The sequence below is a fragment of the Sciurus carolinensis genome, chromosome 15 (genome assembly GCF_902686445.1).
Source record: "Sciurus carolinensis chromosome 15, mSciCar1.2, whole genome shotgun sequence".
NCBI lineage: Eukaryota > Metazoa > Chordata > Mammalia > Rodentia > Sciuridae > Sciurus > Sciurus carolinensis.
This window is the reverse complement of record NC_062227.1, coordinates 24,471,577-24,495,646: the sequence shown is the minus strand read 5'-3', so window position 1 is coordinate 24,495,646 and position 24,070 is coordinate 24,471,577. Positions and strand designations below refer to the sequence as shown.

Here is a 24,070-nt window from a genome sequence, read left to right as displayed (position 1 = left end):
AATACTTAGGAATAAAAAGTAACCAAGAAGGTTAAAGACATCTAAAATAAAAACTCTATAATACTGAAGAAAGAAAGCAATCAAAGACCTTAGAAGATGAATAGACTTCCCATGTCCTGGACATGCAGAATTAATATTGTCAAAATGGCCATACCAACAAAAGTGTTAAACAGATAGAATGCAAACCCCAATAAAATACCAATGACATTCTTCACAGATCTATAAAAAACAGTCCTAAAATTCATTTGGAAGAATATAAGACCCAGAATAGCCCATACAATACTGAGAAAAAAGAGCAAATTATACTATAGCACTCTAGTAAACAAAACCAGCATGGTATAGGCACAAAAACAAAACATGAAGACCAATGGAACAGAATAGAAGACACAGAGAAAAACCCACATAGATACAGTCTTCTGATACTCAACAAAAGTGCCAAAAAATATATGTTGGTGAAAAAATAAACTTTTTAACAAATGGTGCTGGGAAAACTGGATATTCATATGTAGAAGAATGAAATGAGATTCCCTAGCTTTCACTCTGCACAAAAGTCAACACAAAGTGAATCAAAGACCTAGAAATTAGACCAGAAACTTTGCAACTTCTAGGAAAAAGCTGAGACTCAACATTATAACATATCTGTGCAGGCACCAATTTCCTTCACAATATCCCTAAAGTTTAAGGAAAAAAAAAAAAAAACAAGAATCAATAAGTGAGATGACATCTAATTGAAAATTTTCTGCATACCAAGGGAAACATAAGAGCATAAAGAGAGAGCCTACAGAATGGGAGAAAATCTTTGCCAGCTACTCCTCTGACAGGGGATTAATATTTAGCATATATAAAGAACTCAAAAAACTTAACAAAAAATAACCCAATCAATAAATGGGCAAAGAACTAAACAGACACTTCTCAAAAGAAGAAATACAAGTAGCCAACAAATATATGAAAAACTGTTCAACATCCCTAGCAATCAGAGAAATGCAAATCAAAACTATATTAAGATTCCATCTCACTCTAGTTAGAATGGCAATTACCCAGAATACAAGTGATAATAAGTACTGGCAAGGATATGAGAGAAAAGATACACTCATACATTATTGGTGGGACTGCAAATTAGTACAAACACTCTGGAAAGCAGTATGGAGATTCCTCAAAATACTAGGAATAGAACCACCATATGACCCAGCTATCTCCCTCCATGGTATTTATTCTTAAGCACTAAAATCAACATACTACAGTGATAGGCACATCAGTGTTTATAGCAGTACAATTCACAATAACCAAGTTATGGAATCAGCCCAGGTGCCTATCAACAGATGAATGAATAAAGAAAATGTGGTATATATACACAGAGTTCTAATCTGCCATAAAGAATGGAATTATATCACTTGCAGGTAAATGGATGGAACTGGAGCACATCACGCTAAGTGAAATAAGCTAGACTCAAAATGAAGGGTTAAATACTGTCTCACAAGTGGAAACAAAGGCAAAATAAGAAAAAAAAGGGGTGGGGGTGGGAAAAGGCCCCATGAAAATAGAAAGGAGATCAGTGGAATAAAGAAAGGGGATTGAGGGGCATGAAGGAGTGATGGAAAAGGCAGGAACTACCGAATGAAATTGAATAAGTTATGCTATGTACATTTAGGAATATACCTCAGTGAATCTCAATCTCACTTCTACGTATATCTATAATGCACCAATTAAAAAAACAGTAAGTAAAGAGAAGACCAGTAGAGTAGAGGAGGGAAGCAGGGGTAGGGAGAAGGGGAGGGAAAGAAGACCTACTGGGTCCTGAAATGGAGCAATTATATTCCACATTTATGCATGACTATGCAAAAATGAACCCCACTCTTTTGTGTAAATACAATACACTAATACAAAATTAAAATAGTAAAGATTTATGGAAATATTTTAAAACTCTTTAGCAGCATGATTTTATACCTTTCATCATTTGCCTTGAATAAAAAGAATACTGAAGATATTATAGCTACAGCTTCTATGCTCAAGTTGCAGCAAATTGTCAAATACTGGGATTTACCTTTGTAGTTTCATCCCATGGGCAGCTGCTAGCATGGCCGTAGCAAATGCACATCCCTCCAACAGAAATGTCCTTTATCGAATAGTAATACTAAGAAAAAGGAATGTTACAAATAGAAATTAAAACCTTTTTAATTTCAATGAAAAGAAAACACTGGCATTCCACAATTCTCTCGGGAAGTTTGTTATTGGTAATCTAAAAGTAGATATACATTTTAAATTATATTTCATGAACAATGAATCTTGGTGCTCAATTAAAATCAATAATGCTCAAATTTCTCCTAAACCCAAGAATTCAAAAGAATCTTCCAACTTGGCTACACCTTAAACCAAGTGGTCATCTTCAAACCCAATCTGTTGAAACAATTAAAAAATACTGGAGAATTGAATTTAGCACTACATAAAAAAATAACACCAGTCAATAAGATTATCCCCCAAATGCAGTTAGTTTAATACACAAAACTCAGTAGATGTAAACAGCCCTATTAACAAAATAGTGTTTTTTCTCTTAAGATTTTTCTCACCATTTTGTAGCTTTATATGTTAATAGAAATCTTTTCAGATTTTATTTTCCATCATTCATTGCTGCATATATAATGTGATTCATTTTTAATAATTGATTTTGTATATTGCAACATTGTTAAATTCACTTATATTTACTAGTGATTTCAGATTTTCTATGCAGGTAATCATGTCATCTCCAAGTGGTGCTTTATTCTTACTGTGCTCTCTGTATGCCTTTGATTTCTTTTTTTCTTGCATTATTAAACAAGAGGTTTACCAATGAACCATGAGATATTTCCAAGAGGAATTAAAAAGGTCTAGATAATTGAGTATGTTTGTAAATTGAATCATTCAATATTGTTAAGAGGTCTTCCAAAATTCATCTTAAATTGATGTAAAGAATCAACTGAATCCCAGTGAAAATTTTAGCAGGTTTTTTTTTTTTTTTTGGAGGGGGTAGGACATTATATCAGAGCTACCATGTAAAGGCAGCATTTGTAACAAAGGATATACAATGATGTTTGATAAAAATAAGGATGTAACAGCTGGGAAGAAAGAGGGCCAACCAAGGAGAAAAATCAAATGGAAAAGAATAAAAGAGAATCCCCCCAAAACCAAATAAACTTGTGACGATGGTGGGCGGGGCACCATGGACTCACTCGTCTCGTAACAATGGGATCGAGGTCTTTGGGTTCCCGGTGGCTAAGGGTCATGAGATCCGCATTGAGCGTTCTGATGCGCTGTAATCGAAGGCGGATGTATCGTGCAGAGGTAAATTCCAACAACTTGGGGGAAGGATCGTCAGCACTTGGTCTGCCATTGATGAGTGATGTATGAATCTAAAACATGAAAGGGAAATAAACAAATGTCAGTGTTATGCATGCCAAAAATATAGTCCTGTTGGCTTAATTTCAGGATATAATCTTTACAAAGACGCTATTTAAAATCAAACCCCAACAATTAAGCTCTTGTCAAAATCTAACAACTAACTGTTAACTACTCGTGAATCACCACAATCCACATTACATCTTCAATTTATGAGAGTTATCCATTCCAGTGTCCGAGGCTGCTGGGGATCTTTAACAGGGCACCTCTCCCTGCGCGGTAAGGATCTTTTAAACATCTATTATTAAGCTAGGGCTTCTCAGAAACAAATTCTAAAATCCATGAAGAGGCTGGGGAGAGACAGGGAAAGGTGCCAAAAGCCATAATCATACCTGCTCTCTTAATTAATCTCTGCTCTTGAAACAATGCAGGGCTTTCTAGAGTTCCTGCTGTGAAGAGCACTTCAGAGAGGTTTTTGTAGTTTTATCTCATCAGGCCAGGTGCTTTGAAGGATGTGCTGCTTTCATTACACTCCGACTTTAATGAAGTGTGTGCAACCTGGGCATGCTGAGCATGGAGCTGTGACATTATATGGGCACCTCCCAGTCCTCAAATCCCTCCTAACAGAGCTACACAGAGAAAATTGGGAACTACATCTTTCAGAAGCATTTTGGCTCTTTTTAATATTTCAACAAACGTTCCCACCCTGGTGTTATGGAAAGATAACTGATGGAGTTATTCCATTACAACTGAGTAAAGAATGCGGGACCTCCGGGAAGGGAAGAAATCAATGTGGTAAAATTATCTGCAGTGAAATTAATCATACTAGACAGCATTCAGGGCTACTTTAAATGGAGCTTGGTACTGTATTGAAGATCTCTGTATTGAGAGCAATCGATCTGAGTGTTCGAGATCTGCTCCTACAATGGCTATCTCAACATTTGAGGCAGGGGTCTCTGAGGAGGAAAAGCTGTCACCGTGGGCACAATACCTCTCCATGCTCCAGTGGCACCAGTCTAGAATAATAGGAGGTGCAGATCACTTCATCGTCAGCTCTGTAAGTGGGCGGCCCCCGTCTTGGAGTTATATTGTAGCGTGTCAAACACTCCGTGTCACTGACTGCGTAATACTGCCAGGGGCTGAATGTGGTGCCATCCAGAGAGCGCTCCAAAATCCAGTTTCCAGGTCTGGGGGCATTGGCGGCTTTAATGATGACGTAGGCAACTTGAAAAACCTGAAATAAAGACACTGGAAAATCTCAACCTAGAATCAGTGTGTCAGAGGCAGATTTCTCTGCATGAGCTCGATGACATGTGGAATCCAAGACAGTCATGTTCACAGAAGCGTGGTCACCAGGGGCTGGAGGAAGGGAGAATGGGGGAGTATGTGTCAAAGAGCACGTTTCAGTTATGCAAGATGAGTAAGTTCTGGGGGGTCTCATGTACAGCAATGTGCCTATAAGGGAACAATATTGTGTGCTAAGAGGAAGGATTGTTCTTATGTGAAGAGATGGATAAGTTCCTTGTCTGGATTATGATTATTATTTCACAGGGAACATGTACATCAAATCATTAAATTGTGTATATTAAATATATAAGATTTTAAAAATTTAGAAAAAGACAGAATCAGCAGTAATTGTTCAAAAACCACAGTGCTTCTTGAGAAAACTATTATATGATGATCACCAATGTCTTTCTATGCTTTCGTTAGGCAGGAGATAGGTCATGGGGAAAGGATAGAAAAATGGGAGCAGTTATCATCCACCTTATACTCTGCCTAAGGCCCTCCCCTGAGGGGAAACTGGGCCATCTTGTGATTAAAGGGAGGAAGCTAGACCACCACAAGGGGAGTTCAGGACCTTGAAGGGAAAGTCCCAGATATTCATCTTGGACACGCACAATACCTGGGGGATGGACCTAAAAGTTAACTATTTGCTAGTTAACATATCATTACGATTGCAGTTTGCTCCCCTCCTGTGCATTTGGGTGAAGGGCAAGGAGAAACTTCCATATGCACAGTAGTAAAGAAATTATCTCAGGTTCAGCTGTCAATCAAGGTGTTAATCAAACCCAAAGCCACCAGGAGAGTACTAACACAGCTCAATAAAGTAAGCTCCACTGTGTAGGTGGGACCTTGTGCTACTTCAGAGCTCGGCCCACTCTGCTCTCCCAGAGTGCTCTTTTGCTTTTAATAAACCTTTGCTTTGTTCACCAACCTCTCTGGTCATGGTCAAGTCTTTGTTCTGGATGCCAAGAACTTGGACCTGGTACCTCCTGGGGACCCCTGCCATGTGCCAGGAACACTTTTGTGTATAACTGCTCAGACACATTAATCAGAAATATGTCTTATGTCCTGGTGGCATTTGTTTCCATAATAAGTTCAAAAAGTACTCACAAATAAATTTGCATTTTTATTATTAGCAGTGTTAGCATTAACATAAGCACTTATTCTATTGTTTCCAAAGTCTTTTTTCTGGATTCTGGCTGGTAATAGTAGCATTAATTACATTAATAGTAATGTTAAAACTGTTTCTCACAGTGATTTGGTGATTTAGAGACCATACATCTGAATTGAATAAAAAACATCCCACTACATGTCTACTAGATCGGCTAAAATCCAAAACACTGACAATACCCAATGCTGGTAAGGATGTGGAGCAACAGGAGCCTCACTCACTGTGGTAGGAATAAAAAACTGCAGCCTTTTGAAGACAGTTTGACAGTTTCTTATAAAACTAAACACCATATGATCCAGTAACCACGCTTCTTGATATTTACTTATGAACTGAAGACTTATAAACTTGCACACAGATGTTTAGAGTTGCTTTATTCATAACTGGCAAACATTGGAAGCAGCCAAGAAGGCCTTGAATAGGTGAGAAGCCCAAACTATAGTGTATTCAGATAATGAAATTCTATTCATGTTCAAAACACCAGAAAAAAAAAACTAGAAAGAGTAGGAACATACCTCAACATTGTAAAAGCTATCTACACTAATCCCAAGGCCGACATCATTCTAAATGGAGAAAAACTGAAAGCATTCCCTCTAAAATCTGGAACAAGATGGGGATACCCTCTTTCACCACTTCTATTCAACATCATCCTTGAAATTCTAGCCAGAGAAATTAGACAGATGAAAGAAATTAAAGGGATATGAATAGGAAAGAACTCAAACTATCACTATTTGTTGATGACATGATTCTATATTTAGAAGATCCAAAAAAATTCCACCAGAAAACTTCTAGAGCTAATAAATTAATTCAGTAAGGTAGCAGGACACAAAATCAACACCTATAAACCAAATGCATTTCTATACATCAGTGATGAAATCTTTGAAAGAGAAATTATATTATATTAATATATAATATAATATATAATTATATTATTATTCGCAATAACTTAAAAAAATACTTGGGATCAATCGTAACAAAAGAGGTCAAAGACCTCTATAATGAAAACTATTGAATACTAAAGAAAGAAATTGAAGAACACCTTAGAATATGGAAAGATCTCCCATGCTCTTGATAGGCAGAATGAACACTGTCAAATGACCATACTACCAAAAGTGTTATACAGATTTAATGCAATTCCTATTAAAATCCCAATGTCATTCTTCATAAAAATAGAAAAAGCAATCACGAAATTCATTTGGAAAAATAAGAGACCCAGAATGGTCAAAGCATCATTAGAAAGAAGAGTGAAGCAGAAGGCATCACAATACCAGACCTGAAACTATACTACAGAGCTACAGTAACAAAAACAGGATGGTATTGGCACAAAATAGACATGTAGACCAATAGTACAGAATAGAAGGCACAGAGACAAACACAAATAAATACAGTTATTTCATACTAGACAAACATGCCAAAAATATATATTGGAGAAAAGATAGCCTGTTCAACAAATGGTGCTGGGAAAACTGGAAATCCATGTGTAGTAAAATGAAATTGAACTCCTATATATCACCCTGCACAAAACTCAAAGTGGATCAAGGACCTAGGAATTAGACCAGAGACCTTGTGCCCAATAGAAGAAAAAGTAGACCCCAAAATTCATCATGTTGGCTTAGGACCTGATTTCCTTAACAGGACTCCTAAAGCACAAGAAATAAAATCAAGAATCAATAAATGGGGACTGGGATGTAGCTCAGTGGCAAAGTGTCTGCCTTGCATTCACAAAGCCCTGGGCTTGACCCCCAGTTCCAAAAAAGACCAAAAAAAAAAAAAATCAATAAATGGGATAGATTCAAACTAAAAAGCTTCTTCTCAGCAAAGGAAATTATCAGTAACATGAAGAGAGATCCTACAGAATAGAAGACAATCTTTACCACACACACACTGAATAGAGTACTAATCTCCAGGATATATAAAGAACTCAAAAAACTTAACACTAAAACAATAAATAACCCAATCAATAAATGGGCTAACGAACTGAGCAGACACTTCACAAAAGAAGATATACAATCCATCAACAAATACAAGAAAAAATGTTCAACATCTCTAGCAATCAGAGAAATGCAAATCAAAACTACTCTAAGATTTCCTCTCACTCCAGTCAGAATGGCAATTATCAAGAATACAAGCAACAATAGGTGTTGGCGAGGATGTGGGGGAAAAGGTACACTCATACATTGCTGGTGGGACTGCAAATTGGCACAATCACCCTGGAAAGCAGTATGGATATTCCTTAGAAAACTTGGAATGGAACCACAATTTGACCCAGCTATCCCACTTCTCGGTTTATGCCAAAGGACTTAAAATCAGCATACTACAGTGATGCAGCCACATTAATGTTTATAGTAGCTCAACTGACAGTAGTTAAACCATGGAACCAAACTAGATGCCCTTCAACAGATGAATGGATAAAGAAAGTGTGATATATACACAATGGAATATTACTCAGCCTTAAAGAAGAATGAAATTATGGCACTTGCAGGTACATGGACGGAGTTGGAGAATATCATGCTAAGTGAAACAAGCCAATCCCAAAAACACAAAGGCCAAATGTTTTATCTGATATGCAGATGCTGATCCATAATGTGGGGGAGCTAGGAAAGAATGAAGGAACTTTGGATTGGGCAGAGAGGAGTGAGGGAGGAGAAGGGGTGTGGAGGTGGGAAGGACGGTGAAATGAGATGTCATTATTGCATGTTAGTACATATTAGTACATGTATGATTGTAGGAACCATGTGACTCAGTACCATGTACAGCCAGAGAAATGAGAAGTTGTGCTCCATTTGTGTACAACGAGTTGAAATGCATTCTGCTGTCATGTATAACTAATTAGAACAAATAAAAAACCAGAATTCAGAATAAGGAGGCAGCAGATGACTATTAACAGCATGAGGAAACTGGCCAGACAAACCTTGGATTTGGAAAAGACCTTTGTGCATAACTAGCCCCAAATCCAGCACCAGGGAAGAATCATCTCTCCAGCAACCCAGCCCCTCCGAGAATACGTCCAGGGACAGGAAATTCACTGGTTCCTAAGACAGCCCTTTTGTTTTATGACAACTCTGTGTCACAGGTTCTTTCTTTTTACATTTATTCAAGGTCCCCTATAAATTTCTATGCACTAGAGATACAGAAAAGATGTAGGATTCCACATTCATGTAACTGTCCTTCAAATACTGAACTTAACTATCACATATCTCCTTCAGAATCCAAAGTCTTTTTATTTTTTCCTTCAACATTCTGGTTTCCTAAAAACATTCATTATTTAACAAGATACCATCACCTTGTCATGATGCTCTGGACACAAGCTTATTTTAAAACACAGTTTCCAGGAACTCAGCACAAAACTCCAAATGCTCTGGAATGGGAAGAAGGAGTGAAGAACACCACGTCCCTCATTTCAGTCATTTGGTCTTGGGGAACGTGCACTTTTCTAAGCATGGCTAACTCAATGACTCCCTTTCCACGTGAACTGCTGTTTAGTCCAGATTCCTTCTAACTCAGATTGATATATACGACTTTTTTAAAGCCAAAGTCCAGTACTTTCTATTTTTTAAACATAACAGTCAGCCCTCTGTATCTGATTCTGCATCTGTGAGTTCAGCCGACCACAGCTTAAAGGTGTATTTTTAAAAATTTCATCTGAATTAAACATGGACAGACTTTTTTTGTCACTATTTCCTAAATGATAGATTATAGCAAGTATTTTCATGGCATTTCCGTGGTGTTAAGTGTTATAAGTAATCTAGAGATGATTTAAACTGTATGAGAGAGTATGCGTAGGTTCTCTGCAAATACAGTGCCACTTTATATAAGGGGCTTGCATATTGGGGATTCTAGTATTCTCTAGGTATCCTGAGACCACTCCCCAAGGATAATAAAGATGAACTGTATACATAATTAAAGCATGTAAAAGTGAACATAAAATATGCAAGTTTGAGTATATATGCTTGAATATACATGTTCATTTATATATATGTGTATATGCTTGTATGTATGTGTGTTTTGTATGCATACATGTGTTTGTATGTATATATGTGAGCATGTATGTGTGTATATATGTATGTGTGTATGTTGTATATGTTTATGTGTGAGTGCGTATTTGTGTGTATGTTTGTGTGAATATGTGTTTTGATATGTGTGTATATCTGCGCATGCATATGTTTGTGTGTTGTGCATATGTTTGTGTATACATAACATACATATACAAACACATTGGGAAGGAAGTTGTTCACTTACTCTGAGTCTTATTGTCTCTGGCATTTTGGGGTTTTGTTTTTTTTTTCACTTCTCCTCATCAATTCCAGGCATGCAAGAGTTCTTTAAAACTAACCCACCACAAATCAAATAATTTTATATTCACCCACTGATCATAGGGAATCAAAAGGCAAGGACAATTCTATCTTGTTATAACTCTGTTCACCCACAAGATAGGCTCCCCGGCTGAGTTTGGTATGTGGGTGATATGAGGGTGCCTGATATCTGGGCTCTCCCCCTTCACGTGTTGTCTTCCTCTAGAAAGCAACCACTGTTTCTAAAGCACATTAGAAGCAAAACGATGTCCTCGGGGTTTTGATAAATGAGGACAGGGAGAACCTCCTATGTACTGATCACTGTCCTAGTGCTTTGCAAAGATTTTCATCATAAAAGTAGAACTCTATGCCTGTAATGCCAGTGGCTCCAGAAGCCGAGGCCGGAGGACGTCAAGTCGGAGGCCAGCCTCAGCAACTTAGGGAGGCCCTAACGAACTTCATGAGACTGTCTCAAAAGAAAAAAATAAAAAGGGCTGGGGATGTGGCTCAATGGTTAAGCAGCCCTGGGTTCAATCCTGGGTACCAAAAAAAAAAAAAAAGCAGAACTTCAGGAGCATGTGGGCTATTATCACATTCCACTATACATGAATGAAATTAGGTTCCGAGCAACTGGGACCTTTGGAGAGAAACAGGTTACAGACATAACTTACAAAGATAACGGAAATGGGATATATTTACCTTCTGTTTTCCAGACTCACTGCATGTATGTAAGGGCTTACTCCTACCATCTCATTTAACCCCAAACAACACTGCTATTGTTTTTACATATATGGAAACTGATGTAAAGAAATGTCAAAGAACAAGTTAGTGAGGTGCAGGTCCCAAAAAGAAACCAGGAGTTCCCCCTCCACTGTCCTTGGCCACCATGTAATCCTCCACCACTGACCTACGCCCCCAGCGCTGCACTTTCTTTTTGTGATAACAACAGTAACAACAACGAAGGCGTCATTCACATTCACTTGGAAACCAGGTTCCAAAGATGCACAATGGCACATATTCCAGAGTTTTTGTCATAGAGCTAGGATCAGTGTGGGGAGGGAATGAAGAATATGTAAGAAACAAAAATGAATACATATTAATAATTAATATATTAATTGATAACATATTAATTGATATATTAATACATATCATTAATAATAAGATGAGCAATGAATGTCAATATTAATTAGTTACTCTAATCAAATACAGAACACTTACTGTGGCCAGTGATAAATGCTTTATTAGACTGATGGACTCTTTGACTCCTTAGAACTGCATTCTTCTTATGAAGTAAGTACTATTATTTCCTACAGTTTACAAATGAGGAAATTGAGTCACAGAAAGATTAAGTCATTCTCCTGGGACCTCACAAGTCCTAATCTGTACACCACAGGGCTTGCACCCAGGAGGTGTGCCCTCATAACCACTATGGAATATGACCGCCAGAGATTACAAGGAGAGGGACAAAGGAACTCTGGGCTGAGGCAACTGATGAGAACCAACCCCATTTTCCCAAACCCTTACTTCCACTGGTAGCATTTATTTCCATACCATGTTCTAGGAGCTTATCAAAGCCTTGTCAGCCTTTGTATTGACAGTTCAGCCGTGTGTAAGAAAATTATGCAAAAAGGAAGAAAAGCTATAGAGGAAAAACTTCAGGATACATCCTTCAGGGAGTGTGAACTCTTATCTGGATCAAAGACTTCCGTTAGGAAGTCAGTCATTATTCTCACAATCTCTCAATGGTCACCAAGGTCATCCCCAAAAGGCGGACCAGGAGACAAATGAAAATCAGACAGAGATCTCTAAGTCTGACAGAGGAAAAGGATACTATGAAGAGTATCAATACAAACTGTCTTCACTTAAACCCCATGATGGGTTGAATTATGCCCTCTCCCAAATTGTATATGGTAAAGTCCTAACCCCCAAGTACGTCAGAATGTGACTGTGCTTGGAGACAGGGCCTTGAAGGGGTGACTTAAGTAAAATGAGGCTGATCTAACATGACTAGTGTCCTTATAAAGAAGAGATCAGGACACAGACACACACACAGGGAAGATCACGTGGAGAGACAGCAAAAAGATGGTCACCTCCAAGCCAACCAGAAAGATCTCAGAGAAAAGCAAACCCACCAACACCTTGATCTCAGATTTTCAGGCTCCCAATCTAGAAATAAATTTCTCTTGCTTAAGGCACATAGTCTGTGATATTGTTATGGTGGCTTGAGTTGACTAATACAAGCCCTAATTTAACAATCCCGTGTTGATAAATAGGTCTTATAGATAATGTAGAAAAAGCAAGGGATTCTCTGTCTGGAGAATTTAAACCTTTGTTCAAATAAAATCCATGATGTTTCTGTTATCTCTTTCTGGCATGGTTGACTAAACTGCCTTTTCTCCCAATATAAGGTTGGCTGAACACAAACTGTTGACACAGGGGTTTTCACTAGACTCAGAATCATCACAGTCTTCCAAACCTACAGCTGATACAGCCATTCTTAAATCCACTTTCATCCCAGTTCTCTGTCCAGTGGCCTTCGTTAATGATCACTGGAATGCACATAAACATTGTCACATAAATAAAGAAGGCACACATCAAACACCACTTTCTACAGAGGAATCCACACTGGAATTTTCATGTGGGCCTCAATCCTAACTTAAATATAGTAAATCCATCTCAGGCCCACAAGTCTGAAAATTACAGATGACCCAACTTTCCAAGGTCAAAGGCCCATTTCCCATGTGCAGGGAGAAGTTCCTCCTCTCCACAGAAAGGGCAGCTGTGTTCTGCACTATTGTGGTCTCAGGAAATCTCTGGGGCCCAAGACCATGCCTGAATCCCTTCTGGAAATTGCCCGTGGAAAAATATAACTGTCTCCATGGCTATAACCAAACAGGGAATGAGGGAGTATTTTCTCTCTTAGGTGAAGGAAATGAACTTCTCACAGGTGAAAGAGATTTAGGTTAATAGTTAAGTGTATTTGATAAATAACACTGCTTGACTAGCCCTAATAAGGGAATTTCTGCTTTATTAGCTTTCTTGCTTATAAAATTATTAGAGAAAGGAATAAAAAATGACTGTTCGAATTACTCTTTAGGACTTGACAATAAATAAGCGATTATTTCATAGAAGGCTCTTTACTAATGCTAATGTGAATCACTTCCAGTTTTACAAAACATCCATCCCTAAAGCAACTGGTTCATTCATGACTAGGGAAGTAGCAAAATCTGTGAAAGACAAGTAAGGGAGCTTTTAGATGCTTGCTGGAGAAGGATGTGTGCAACACATGTTTTAGATCTTATAGGAGCAATTACCTTAAAATGTCTTTTCTATTACATTTTGGTTGCCTGTTTTACTGTTTCCCCCTCATTTAACCCATTAGGTCTCACTATTCTGTATCTAGGGCACTTATTAAAGAACTAAGCAACATTATAGATGCCCTGGATATAGGGCAAGGGGACATAATGAGTCAAGGTCAGTATAAACAACTAAAGTAAAAAAAGAAATTGCTTCATGAATGAGAAGAGACTTTTGGACTACAGGTTGATTTGTCTTTCTTTAAATCTGTTGCTGACATTAGACATACAAAATAAACATGTGAAAGACCTGTAACTTCTCCCCTACCTCCACCCTGTTTGCTTCTTTACTTTTGCCTTTTCCTTGTACTGGAAGGAGGAGGGACTGGATGCCAGTGTTGATCAATTCAGATCAAGCAGGTTTCTTTCCTTAAAATTCTTAAGATTCATGTCTCAGAACATCAAGGAATGCTCGCTTTGATCCATGATGAAATACTTAAGTAGACACTGAAGAAAAGCTAAAGACGATTATCGACAAGAAGGCGCTGAAGTAGGAGTCCATTTAAGAAGTAAACAGTAGCCTGTAATCAGTAATCTGGAGATGGGAAAGGAATTTTTAAAACATCTGTCAGAAGCTGTTCTGTTTTCCATCAACCAGAAAGACTATTTCAAAAAGAGTCCACCGGAAAGCTAGCCCTTGGTCCAAGTGCCACTCTTTCCATTTGAGGGTGACTAATAGTGTTATTTCAAAAGTAAAGTTGGGACTACTTTACCTAAGAAGTCAAAACTGAAAAGTAGGAGGTCAGTCTCCATTCCTAGTGCCAATGTATTTCTCCATATATATTTGCTAAATTTCACCAAGTACTCTGGAATGATTTACCTAATTTGTGGAAAATTGGTTGGAATAACCTCAGTAGCTCAACTAGGTATGTCACCAAATGTCCTTTGTGGGGATCTACACTTTCCCCCATTCCTTTCAAGCTCCATGTGACAGATGAGCCCACTTGTGAAATACAGTGACAGGCCATTCTCAGACCAAGTGTTTAACACACAGGACTTTAGGAGATATTTATGATCTAAATTATAGCACACTGAGAGCAGCACCCTAACAATTTTCATTGTTCCTCTTCCCCAACTCCTAAATGACCTTGCCCAGATCTGTCTAGTTTTCACTTAGGAATATCTTAGCCTTTGAGATTACATAGGGTTTTCTCCAAAGAAAGCTCCTCACTTGTTCATGTTGGAAGGGATGTGGCAAATAAACAGTATCCCTTTCTGTCCCTCCTGACTGTGGCAGTAGGCTCCAAAATCTGTCATGCAGACTTTAAAAAAAGAAATCAGTACTATTCCAGAAAAAAAGCAAAACTAGAGGCTGTGGCCTAGCTGGAGGCTGTGGAGGCTTGCTGACACACTTCCTCCTGCCTCATGGGTTGCAAGGACACATCTGCCTCTGCAGCTTTGCCCTATGGGTCAGATGACCTCTGCATTCTGGGAAGAGCCTGCCCAGTCAAATGAGAGCACACGGGAGCTGAGGACAGCAGAGTCAGCAATTCCCTAGCTAGGAAAATGGCTGTTCCTCCCTGAGGAGGTCTGGTGGAAGGCTGGGCAGAGAAGCTTCCCCCTTGGACATAGTAGATGGAATGTGAGTCAGTTGTCCAATATGGTAGCAAATACCTGAGGTGATCACCTTAAACTGGAAAAGCTTATTTTGTCTCAGAGTTTTAGAGATTTCGGTCCATATTCACTTGGCCCCATCACTTGGAGCCCATGGTGGCACAGCTCATCTTGATGGAAGCACATGGTGGAGAAGGCCTGTTCACCTCATGGTGACCAGGAAGTAACAGGAGCGAGGAATATGCCAGTGTCCCCTTCCAGGGCACACCCCCAGTGACCTAACTTCTTTCTAATAGGCTCCACCTCCTAAAGATTCCACCACCTCCCAATACACCATGGACTAAGACCAAGCCTTTAACATGTGGGACTTATTGGGACATTTAAGACCTAAACGACAGCAGACTGGGAACAAGGGATGCTCACTAATAATTTTTCATTTAAGCCTTATCCAATAAACATTGATTGAACATCTGTTTTTTAACAGGGACTATTGCAGATGCTACAAACATAGCAGTGATGTAGAGACTTGGTCTGTGGTCTGTGTGAACTCAATACCCTGATGGGAAAAGCAGAGGGTACCCAAGTCACCAGGGACAAGGGCAGGGGCTGAGCGAGGTGGAGGAGGCCAGTCTGGAGAAGTTGGGTAGTCAGGGAAGCCTTCTCCAAAAGAATCTGTAAATGTAGGGGAAGACAAATGGGATATGTCTAGGTAACAGAAGCAAAGGGGCAGAGGGACAAAGGAGGGATACCCTGAGGAGCCAAGCATGGGGTTGGACAGAGAGTACAAGTGGCTTTGTTGGCATGAGTAAAGAGAGTCAGAGGGAGACTGGACAGGCAGGGTAGACCATCCCATAGGTCTTCAATCCTCATGTGAATACTCTTAAACCATTGTCCTTAAGCCATGGAGTTACAGGGTCATCAGGGATGAAAGATCACAGAGTTGGATGTCAATACTTGGAAATCATGAGAGATGGTGGTGTTGACTTTACAAAGACCAAAAGACCAGAGTAAGAGATAACGGCAAGTATATCTCAAAGAGTCTTCTACAAGGTTCCAAGGAGTGAGGAAAAACATACAAAGAGGCCAAACAGGACTTTGCAGCTTGGTCCAGATCCCTCCCTTTATTGAGACAAGAATGGTGCCCCTCACCCCCCGCAACTTTCCCACGGTCCCTCCTCTGTTCTCAGACCCAGAGGCTTTCTGGTTACAAACTCAAGCTCTTTTCACTTTGTCTCCTGGTTTGCACCCTGACTCATTTTTGCTCCAGTAAGGGTAGCAACAATGAAGGGCTTGTAGCTTCACATCCTTTCTCATCCCTCATCATCAGAAAACACCATCATCACACCCAAAGGAAGTACAGGGACCTTAATCATTAAGCCTCACAGTCCCAACTGTGGACATTGTCTAGAAAAGCTGGGAAAATCTGTACTGAATTAATTCCATTATATATTAACCTATTAGTTATACATTTACAACTCCCAGAAACAATAATGATATGCTTCCTTTCCTTTGGTCACTAACTGTAGCATTTAAGTTTTTGTACTAGAAAGGTTAGCACCTTTTTGTGTGTGCATCACAAGTTTCACTCTGGATGTGGATCTTTGTTCTATAGTCTATATGAAGATTTCCATTTTTCTTTTAAACATCTAACTTCATTGAGCATCTATAATTTTCTATGCATTGAATTAACAAATCAACACTTCTAGAGCTTATTTTTAAAATCCAAATATGTAGAATACATAACATGTAGGAAGGTTTCTGATTATTAAAAAAAAAAAAAAAGATGTGGTAGGAATGTAAAATGACATCACTAGTATGAAAAACAGCATGGCAGTCCTCAAAATAATTAAACACAGAATTACTATGTGATCCAGCAACTGTACTAGATATACATCCCCCAAAAGTGAAAGCAGGAACTCAGTTGTTTGTACATAAATGTGTGCAGCAGCATTATTCATAATAGTCAAAACGTGGAAACAAACCAAATATCTGTCAATAGATGAAAGTCTAAGCAAAACTTGGTATATAACATACAATTTCCATTATTCACCTTAAAGTGGAATAAAATGTGATGCATACTAAAAACATGAATAAAACTTGACACAAAAGGACAAATATCATATCCCTCCTGTACGCTACCCAGAGTAGTCAAATTCGTAGATGGAAAGTAGAATGGAATTTATCAGGATTAGGGTGAGAGAAGAATGTGAGTTAGTGTTTAGTGGGCAGAATTTCAGTTTTGCACAGTGAAGTTCCGGGGACGGATGGTGGGATGGTTGCCCAACAGAGGGAATGTTCTTAATGCCACTGAACTACATAAAATATGCTTAGAATGATTACAACGGTAAATTATGCATATTTTACAAGAACCAGAAAAAAAAAGTAAAAATGAGAAGAGAGAATGGAATGAAGATTCAACCTTTTGTGGAATATTGAGATGCTAAAAATGGGCAGGAATGTAGTATTTCCAGAAAGGAGTCAATTATGAAGAAACCTACAAGTCCTGATGTTTGAAATCTTATCTTTCCCAGGATCCTATTTCTTTCATGTTCTTACTAAGCTCAAGCAAGTCATGATGACACCTCACAAAATACAAAATCAGAGCCCAAGGCTGCTAGGGTTTTACAGGAAGCCTGGAGATGACCTGACTGGAGACCAGCCCTCCTGAGAAGTGTTGTTCTTGGTACCATTACCTGACCAGTGGGCTGGGCAGGGTAGCCCCACTGTGAGAGTAGTAAAAAGTAATAAATGATCCTAAATGTTAGCCATCTCATTGGAGACCCACTGAAAGGCTACTGACTTTCTTTCATGAAGAACAAAGGTAAATAACTTGATTCCATGCCACTAGATAAATAGCAGGGAAAACACAATTTCAAATTAATTTGAAAATTAATCTCCAAATTATATATTCTCTTGATCATCTTCTAAACACTACAAAGAAAACAGTCTTAGAAACTGTTAAAATGGGGAAAACAGCCTTAGAAACTGTTAAAATGTCACTTTATGAATTATTTTTAAAAGGATGATTAACAATAGCCCAAACCTGACCCCAAACTATTAGAGTGGGTATATGGAAACTCTAGGTACTTTCCATTGAATTTTTATATAAACCTAAAATTTCTTGAACAACTAGTCTATTGATTTTTTTTAACATTTTTACCCACATACACTCATAATTATCAACTTATAAGAAGGTTTAAACCACTACAGATGGCTGAAAAGAAGTTAAGAAATGGTTTTAAGGCTTCACCAAATTTCTCAGGATATCTTGGTTTGTACAGTTGTGCTGCCCCAGCTAATTATTTGCAGATTTTAATTTGATTTCACAGATTTCCCATGCTTCATCTCCATACCTCATCAAGGATGAAGGGCAGGCCAGAGCGTGTCAGTGTTTTCTATAGTCATGCATCATTTAATTTTGGGAACACATTCTTAGAAATGCCATTAGGCTTTTTTGTCACTGTGTGAACATCAGAGCGTACCTGTTTGCCTAGATGGTATAGGCAGTTACCCAACTAGGCCTATGGTGTGGCTACAGCTGTCAGGCCACAAACCTGCACAGCATGCTACTATACTAGGGCCACCTGGGCGCCACTGTAAGCAACTGTAACATGACAGTAAATATTTGTGTGTTTAAACATATCTAAGCATAGAAAAAGTACAGTAAAATATTGGGCAATAGGAATTTTTCACACCACTACCCCTGTCTAAAATCTCATCATGTGGCACATGACTGTATCTGTGTATGAATTTCAAAGGGACCACAGGTCTGAGGATGTGCATTGGTAGCTGTCCCAGTCACTAATGAGTTTGTACTTTATCATCATCTCACCAACACTAATGCTTGTGGAGTTAGACTTCAACAATCACTCTTGCTGTCTCCACACACACCAAAAAGTAGTGCTAGGTGATTAATCAATTTCTAATTTCTTAATGAATTTTTAAATTTCTTGCAATCTAAGGAATTATGAAACTAAATTTAAGGTTTCCCACAATTCAGATTTAAAATGATAAATCCAGAGGATTCTTTCCTATATCCCACTGTATTATTCACAATGAATAATGTGGATACATTTTTCATGTTGTAAGTATGAGATGAAATAACAAACAGGAAAGAACTTTACCAAGTGCAGATGTGAAGGTATCAGATTTTTATTCACTTTCTGTAAGTTCTGTGGTTATTTTTCTTGTAACTGGTGCTTCTCAAAATCATAATACTTGGGAGTTAATTCACTTTTTTCTCTTTTGTTAGAACGTGACTTAGAAAGTCTACCTGGCCTCTGAACTGATACTCAAATATCTAAAAACGTCTCCACCATATTGCAAAGCAATCTGATCACCTCAATAGAGATGATAATCATGACATGTTGTATATGTGAAAATAGTAAGACCAAGCACTGTTAAAGCATCTAAATTCGGCCCAATGTGCTGAAATGTATGTCCAGTATAGTGGCATAATGTAAAAGCTCATTCTTAATTAATTATCTGCTATTCAATTAGCAGAAAACAGAGAGGGAAGAAAGGAAGAAAATTCTAATCTCCATTTCTGCCAAGGAACTGTGAGATACATTTTCAATCACTGCTAGGGAGCATATAAATTGAACAATATTTTTGAAAATTAAAAAAAAAGACAGTAAAGATTGTATTTGAAAAGGGTCTATGTTTTTTTTTTTACCCAATAATCCAATTTCTTAGAATCTATACAAAAAAAAAAATCAGCAACACACTCACAAAAATATTTAAGTATTTGTTGTGGCATGATTTACAGTGGCCCAAACCTGAAAACACATTTTAAATGTCCAACAGTGGAAGCAGGTTAAATGAATTATTGTGCACCTAGATAATGAGATATTATTTGGCCATTAAAATTATTACAGGAATTTCATTGCCAGTACTTCCTAACCCTCCTACAGACAACTAGAAAATAGACAAAGTGTATAAAGAACGGTTTTCAAATAGTGGACGGGGGCATCACAGCACAGGGATTCCTGGGAGAGGACAGAGGGTTACCCTGCTTTCTGCCTGGAGGCACTCTCTGGACTGTGGTTTGTTAATGTCTTATCCTCTGGCAAATTCCACTCTTGGAGTAACAAAAACATACACCCAGAAAAAGTCTTTCATAAAACCATTCACAGCAGCTTTTTCATAATTGACAAAAGCTGGAAACAACCCAGCAAGAGAACAGATTAACACATTTCAGCATATTCATGAAGTGAAATACTCTTCAGAAATACAAGGAACATAGGCGACAGCAGATGAATCTCATGGACATAATGCTCAGAGAAAGAAGCCAGACCAAAAAACACAATGCATGGTATGATTCCATTTCTCTAGGATAGACAAAATATTATAATAGACAAAATTTATTCAAAGTGAAAAAAAATCAGTGGTTTCCTCTGGCTGGAAGTCAGAAAAGGCACTGGTAGGGAACTGATGGGGAAGGGCATAGGGGAACGCTGAGGGGTGATGGAAATGTTCTAAAGCTTGATGAGGGACTAGCTTACGCTTGACTTTGTATTTGTCAAAATTCATCCAAATATACTCTCAAGCTCTGCCTTTCACTGTCTGCAAGTTATTGCTGGCCCTCACATCAGAGCCTAGCACTCTGCTGAATCCATGTCAGTGACAGGCAAGCACATCCTGCCCACCTCCATCTCAGATCCTCAGTCTGTCACCAGCACTGGTTGTTGGGCACAATGTACCTTACATCTCGCTCATGTACCACGTAGTTAGTTCTACCATGGTTGATCTGTACTGAATGCGAACAGACTTTTTTCCTTGACGTTATTGCCTTAACAATACAGAATAACAACTATTTACATGGCAATTACATTCTATTAGATATCAGAAGTCAACTAGAGATGCTTGAAAGTATATGGGGGGATGTGTGGTTTATATGCAGATACTACACCTTGTTACATAAGGGACTTGGGCCTCTGTGGACTTTCATATCTACATCCTGATTGCAATGTGTATGTGGGGGTGTCCTGGAATCAATTGCCCATGGATATCAGGGAATGACTGACAGTATATCCCAACAAATAGAAAAAAGGAAAGAAAACACTTTAGGGCTGAATGCATGAGTTCAGCTCTGCTCACAGCTAGGCTTTCTGTTCTGAAGGCCTTTCCCAAGCTGCTGCCTCCTACCACATCCTTCTTCCTTACCTTCAGCAGGTGGTTCTTTGGGTTGCTTCCTTGAGTCCCTCAGCTACCCTTCCTGTATGTTCTCCACACATCTTTGGCCCCTTCACACCTTGTACCACAGAGCAAGAAGCCTGTTTCCCCAACTAGACCAGAAGCCCCTTGAGGACCCAGGTCTGCCATAAACTAACAGTGGAGGCAACACCCCTGGTTAATGGAGCTAAGAACTTACCTTCTCTGTGCTAAGGGCTTTGTGTGATATGGTCATTGTCACATTCATGAATGAATCCTGAGCACCCAAACCCCCGCAAACCAGAGATTTCCTGATTTATTATATATACACAGTACTCAGAGATGGGACAGAATAGAGCAAAAGCTAATTTCTGCTTGAGTCACAGGTGATTTTTTTAAATAATTTTTTTTTCTTATACCTTTCTACATTTTATAACTTTTTCTGCTATTACCATGTTTTTAAAATAATATTAGAATAAAGGAAATTCTGTATGGAGGAAAGGTCCACTACAGACATTAAAAACCCATGAGATATGTTGAGATATAGCTGAGGTACTCCTAAACCACTGTGTCTGTTTTAATTTGTTACAGCTTTCTTTCCAAAAATGGAAATGTTACAGTCCAAGTAGAAGCCAAGTCTAAATATAAAAAAGATTTTTTTTAAAGCTAGAGTGGATTCCAAACTGTACTCTGTCTCAAACAAATATTACTTCAGAAATTAAAATTTAATTTCCCCCCTTTTATTTCAGCCTCAATATCACAGGAAGAAATAATGATTTCAGAATGGACTTCCCTTTCTTTCCATAAATATACAAGAAGATTTATTTTGATGCCAAAACAGTTGGGGATATGGAAAACATATTTTGACAGAATCCTGCAAAACTGTCCTTGCTCATCCTCAGAATCCTTCCTAGGTCTGAGTCAGAATCAGAGATACTGATAGGCCAATCCTCTGCCACTCGAAACCAAATAAGGAAATGAGAGAAGGCTTGGTGAGTTCTACCAAATGGCAAAATGGTTATCCTGAATGGTTTTGCAAAACACCACTTTCGTTACACAAATGGGAAAGTTTAAAACTAGATCTTGTCAAGAAATGAAACTCCACATAATTCTTGAAACCTGGCCTTGATTATTTTCGCCTGTTATAACCTCAAGCAGTTTAAAGTATTGGTGTCCCTGTTTGAATGGTACAGCTCTCCACTTCATCTAAATGTGAGCATGTGGGACCCTGGAAGGAAAGATCTGTCAGGCTGCAAAGCATGGAGCCTCCTGGAGAAAGCCTTCAAAGCATGAGGCTCTCACCATTTGACCCAGCTATCCCACTCCTTGGCCTATACCCAAAGGACTTAAAATCAGCATATTACAGAGATACAGCCACATCAATGTTCATAGCTGCTCAGTTCACAATAGCCAGATTGTGGAACCAACCTAGATGTCCTTCAATTGATGAATGGATAAAGAAACTGTGGCATATATATACAATGGAATATTACTCAGCCATAAAGAATGATAAAATTATGGCATTTGCAGGCAAATGGATGAAATTGGAGAATATCATGCTAAGTGAGATGAGCCAATCTCAAAAAACCAAAGGACGAATGATATCGCTAATAAGTGGATGATGACACATAATGGGGGGTGGGAGGGGTTGGTGTTAGGGTTAGAGTTGGGGTTAGGGAGGGGGGCAAGAATGGAGGAAGGAAGGATTGTATAGGGGGAAAAGAGGGGTGGGAGGGGTGGGGGGAAGGGAAAAATAACAGAATGAATCAAACAACATTACCCTATGTAAATTTATGATTACACAAATGGTATGCCTTTAGGCCATGTACAAACAGAGAAACAACATGTATCCCATTTGTTTACAATAAAAATTTAAAAAAAGAAAAAAATAAATAAAATACAATGTGTTCAAAAAATAAAGCACTGAAAACAAACAACAAAAAAAAAAGCATGTGGCTCTCATAGTCCAGACAGGTCTCAAATTCTTCACTTCTCCTCCCACTGACAGGTGGGGTTTTTCTACATTTCCTGCTCTTGAATATCTGCCCACCTTAGTGATAGTGGTCTATTCGGCACAGGGGTTGGTGCTGTGTGACTTGGAGGCCAGGTCTGTGAGGGAATGCAACTTCTGCCTGTTTCTCTGGAACATGTGCACCTGGAGCCCTGAACCACACTGTGAGCAACCTGCATGGAGGCCGCCATGCTGGGAGGCAGCCCACACCAGCCCGCATGGAGAGACCACAGAGAGGCTCTATGGCCACATAGAGACAGACTTCTGGTTGGTCCCCACCTGCCCCAGCTGCCCAAGGGCCACTCCCCCAACTGATCCCCCTCCACCCCAGGGACTCTAGACTTAGACATATTCAGCAAAATCCTTCCTGAAATCTTGACCCCTTCAAACCAAGAAAGGTACAAAATAAATGTTGCTGTTATACGCCACAGAGTTGTTCAGTGACTTCTTACACAGCAACCAATAACTGGAAGAGAAGCTATGTGTGGAAAAGATAAAATGAAGTAATAAAAAATGTGAAAACAAGAGACATAAATCTAAGAATAGCAGTTTCACAGAGAACATAACAAAAAAACATACAAAAATATGTCTGAAGGGCAGGAATGTAATGTGGCTTACTTCCAAATCATAATGAAGAACTCGAGATTCTTCCAATCTATTCACTTTGCCAAATTCCAGAAAAACTTAATATCTCAAGTTGGGTGAGGCCATATGAAGTAACAGAAAATGGAAATAGGATCATTTTGAGTCAATACAAGTACAGGGTACCAGTGGTTTCTATCAGAGCGTTTCCAGGAAGGGGCTCTGCTTAACTTCTTTTAATGAAGCCAAGACTCATTTGTAATAAGGGATGCTGATTTACATGCAATTTTTGTCCTCAAAT

General features: G+C 38.7%; 1 protein-coding gene across 1 annotated transcript in view; it reads right to left on the bottom strand.

Moving 5' to 3' along the window:
• Positions 1-24,070, bottom strand: part of Lama1 (laminin subunit alpha 1) — a 164,067-nt gene that overhangs the window by 94,405 nt on the left and 45,592 nt on the right. Inside the window, exons 4-6 of the mRNA XM_047526974.1 lie at positions 4,361-4,603; positions 3,204-3,383; positions 2,042-2,131 (exon numbers count right to left, since the gene is read on the bottom strand). Coding sequence (XP_047382930.1) covers positions 2,042-2,131; positions 3,204-3,383; positions 4,361-4,603 — 513 coding nt within the window. The remainder of the gene's footprint in view (positions 1-2,041; positions 2,132-3,203; positions 3,384-4,360; positions 4,604-24,070) is intronic.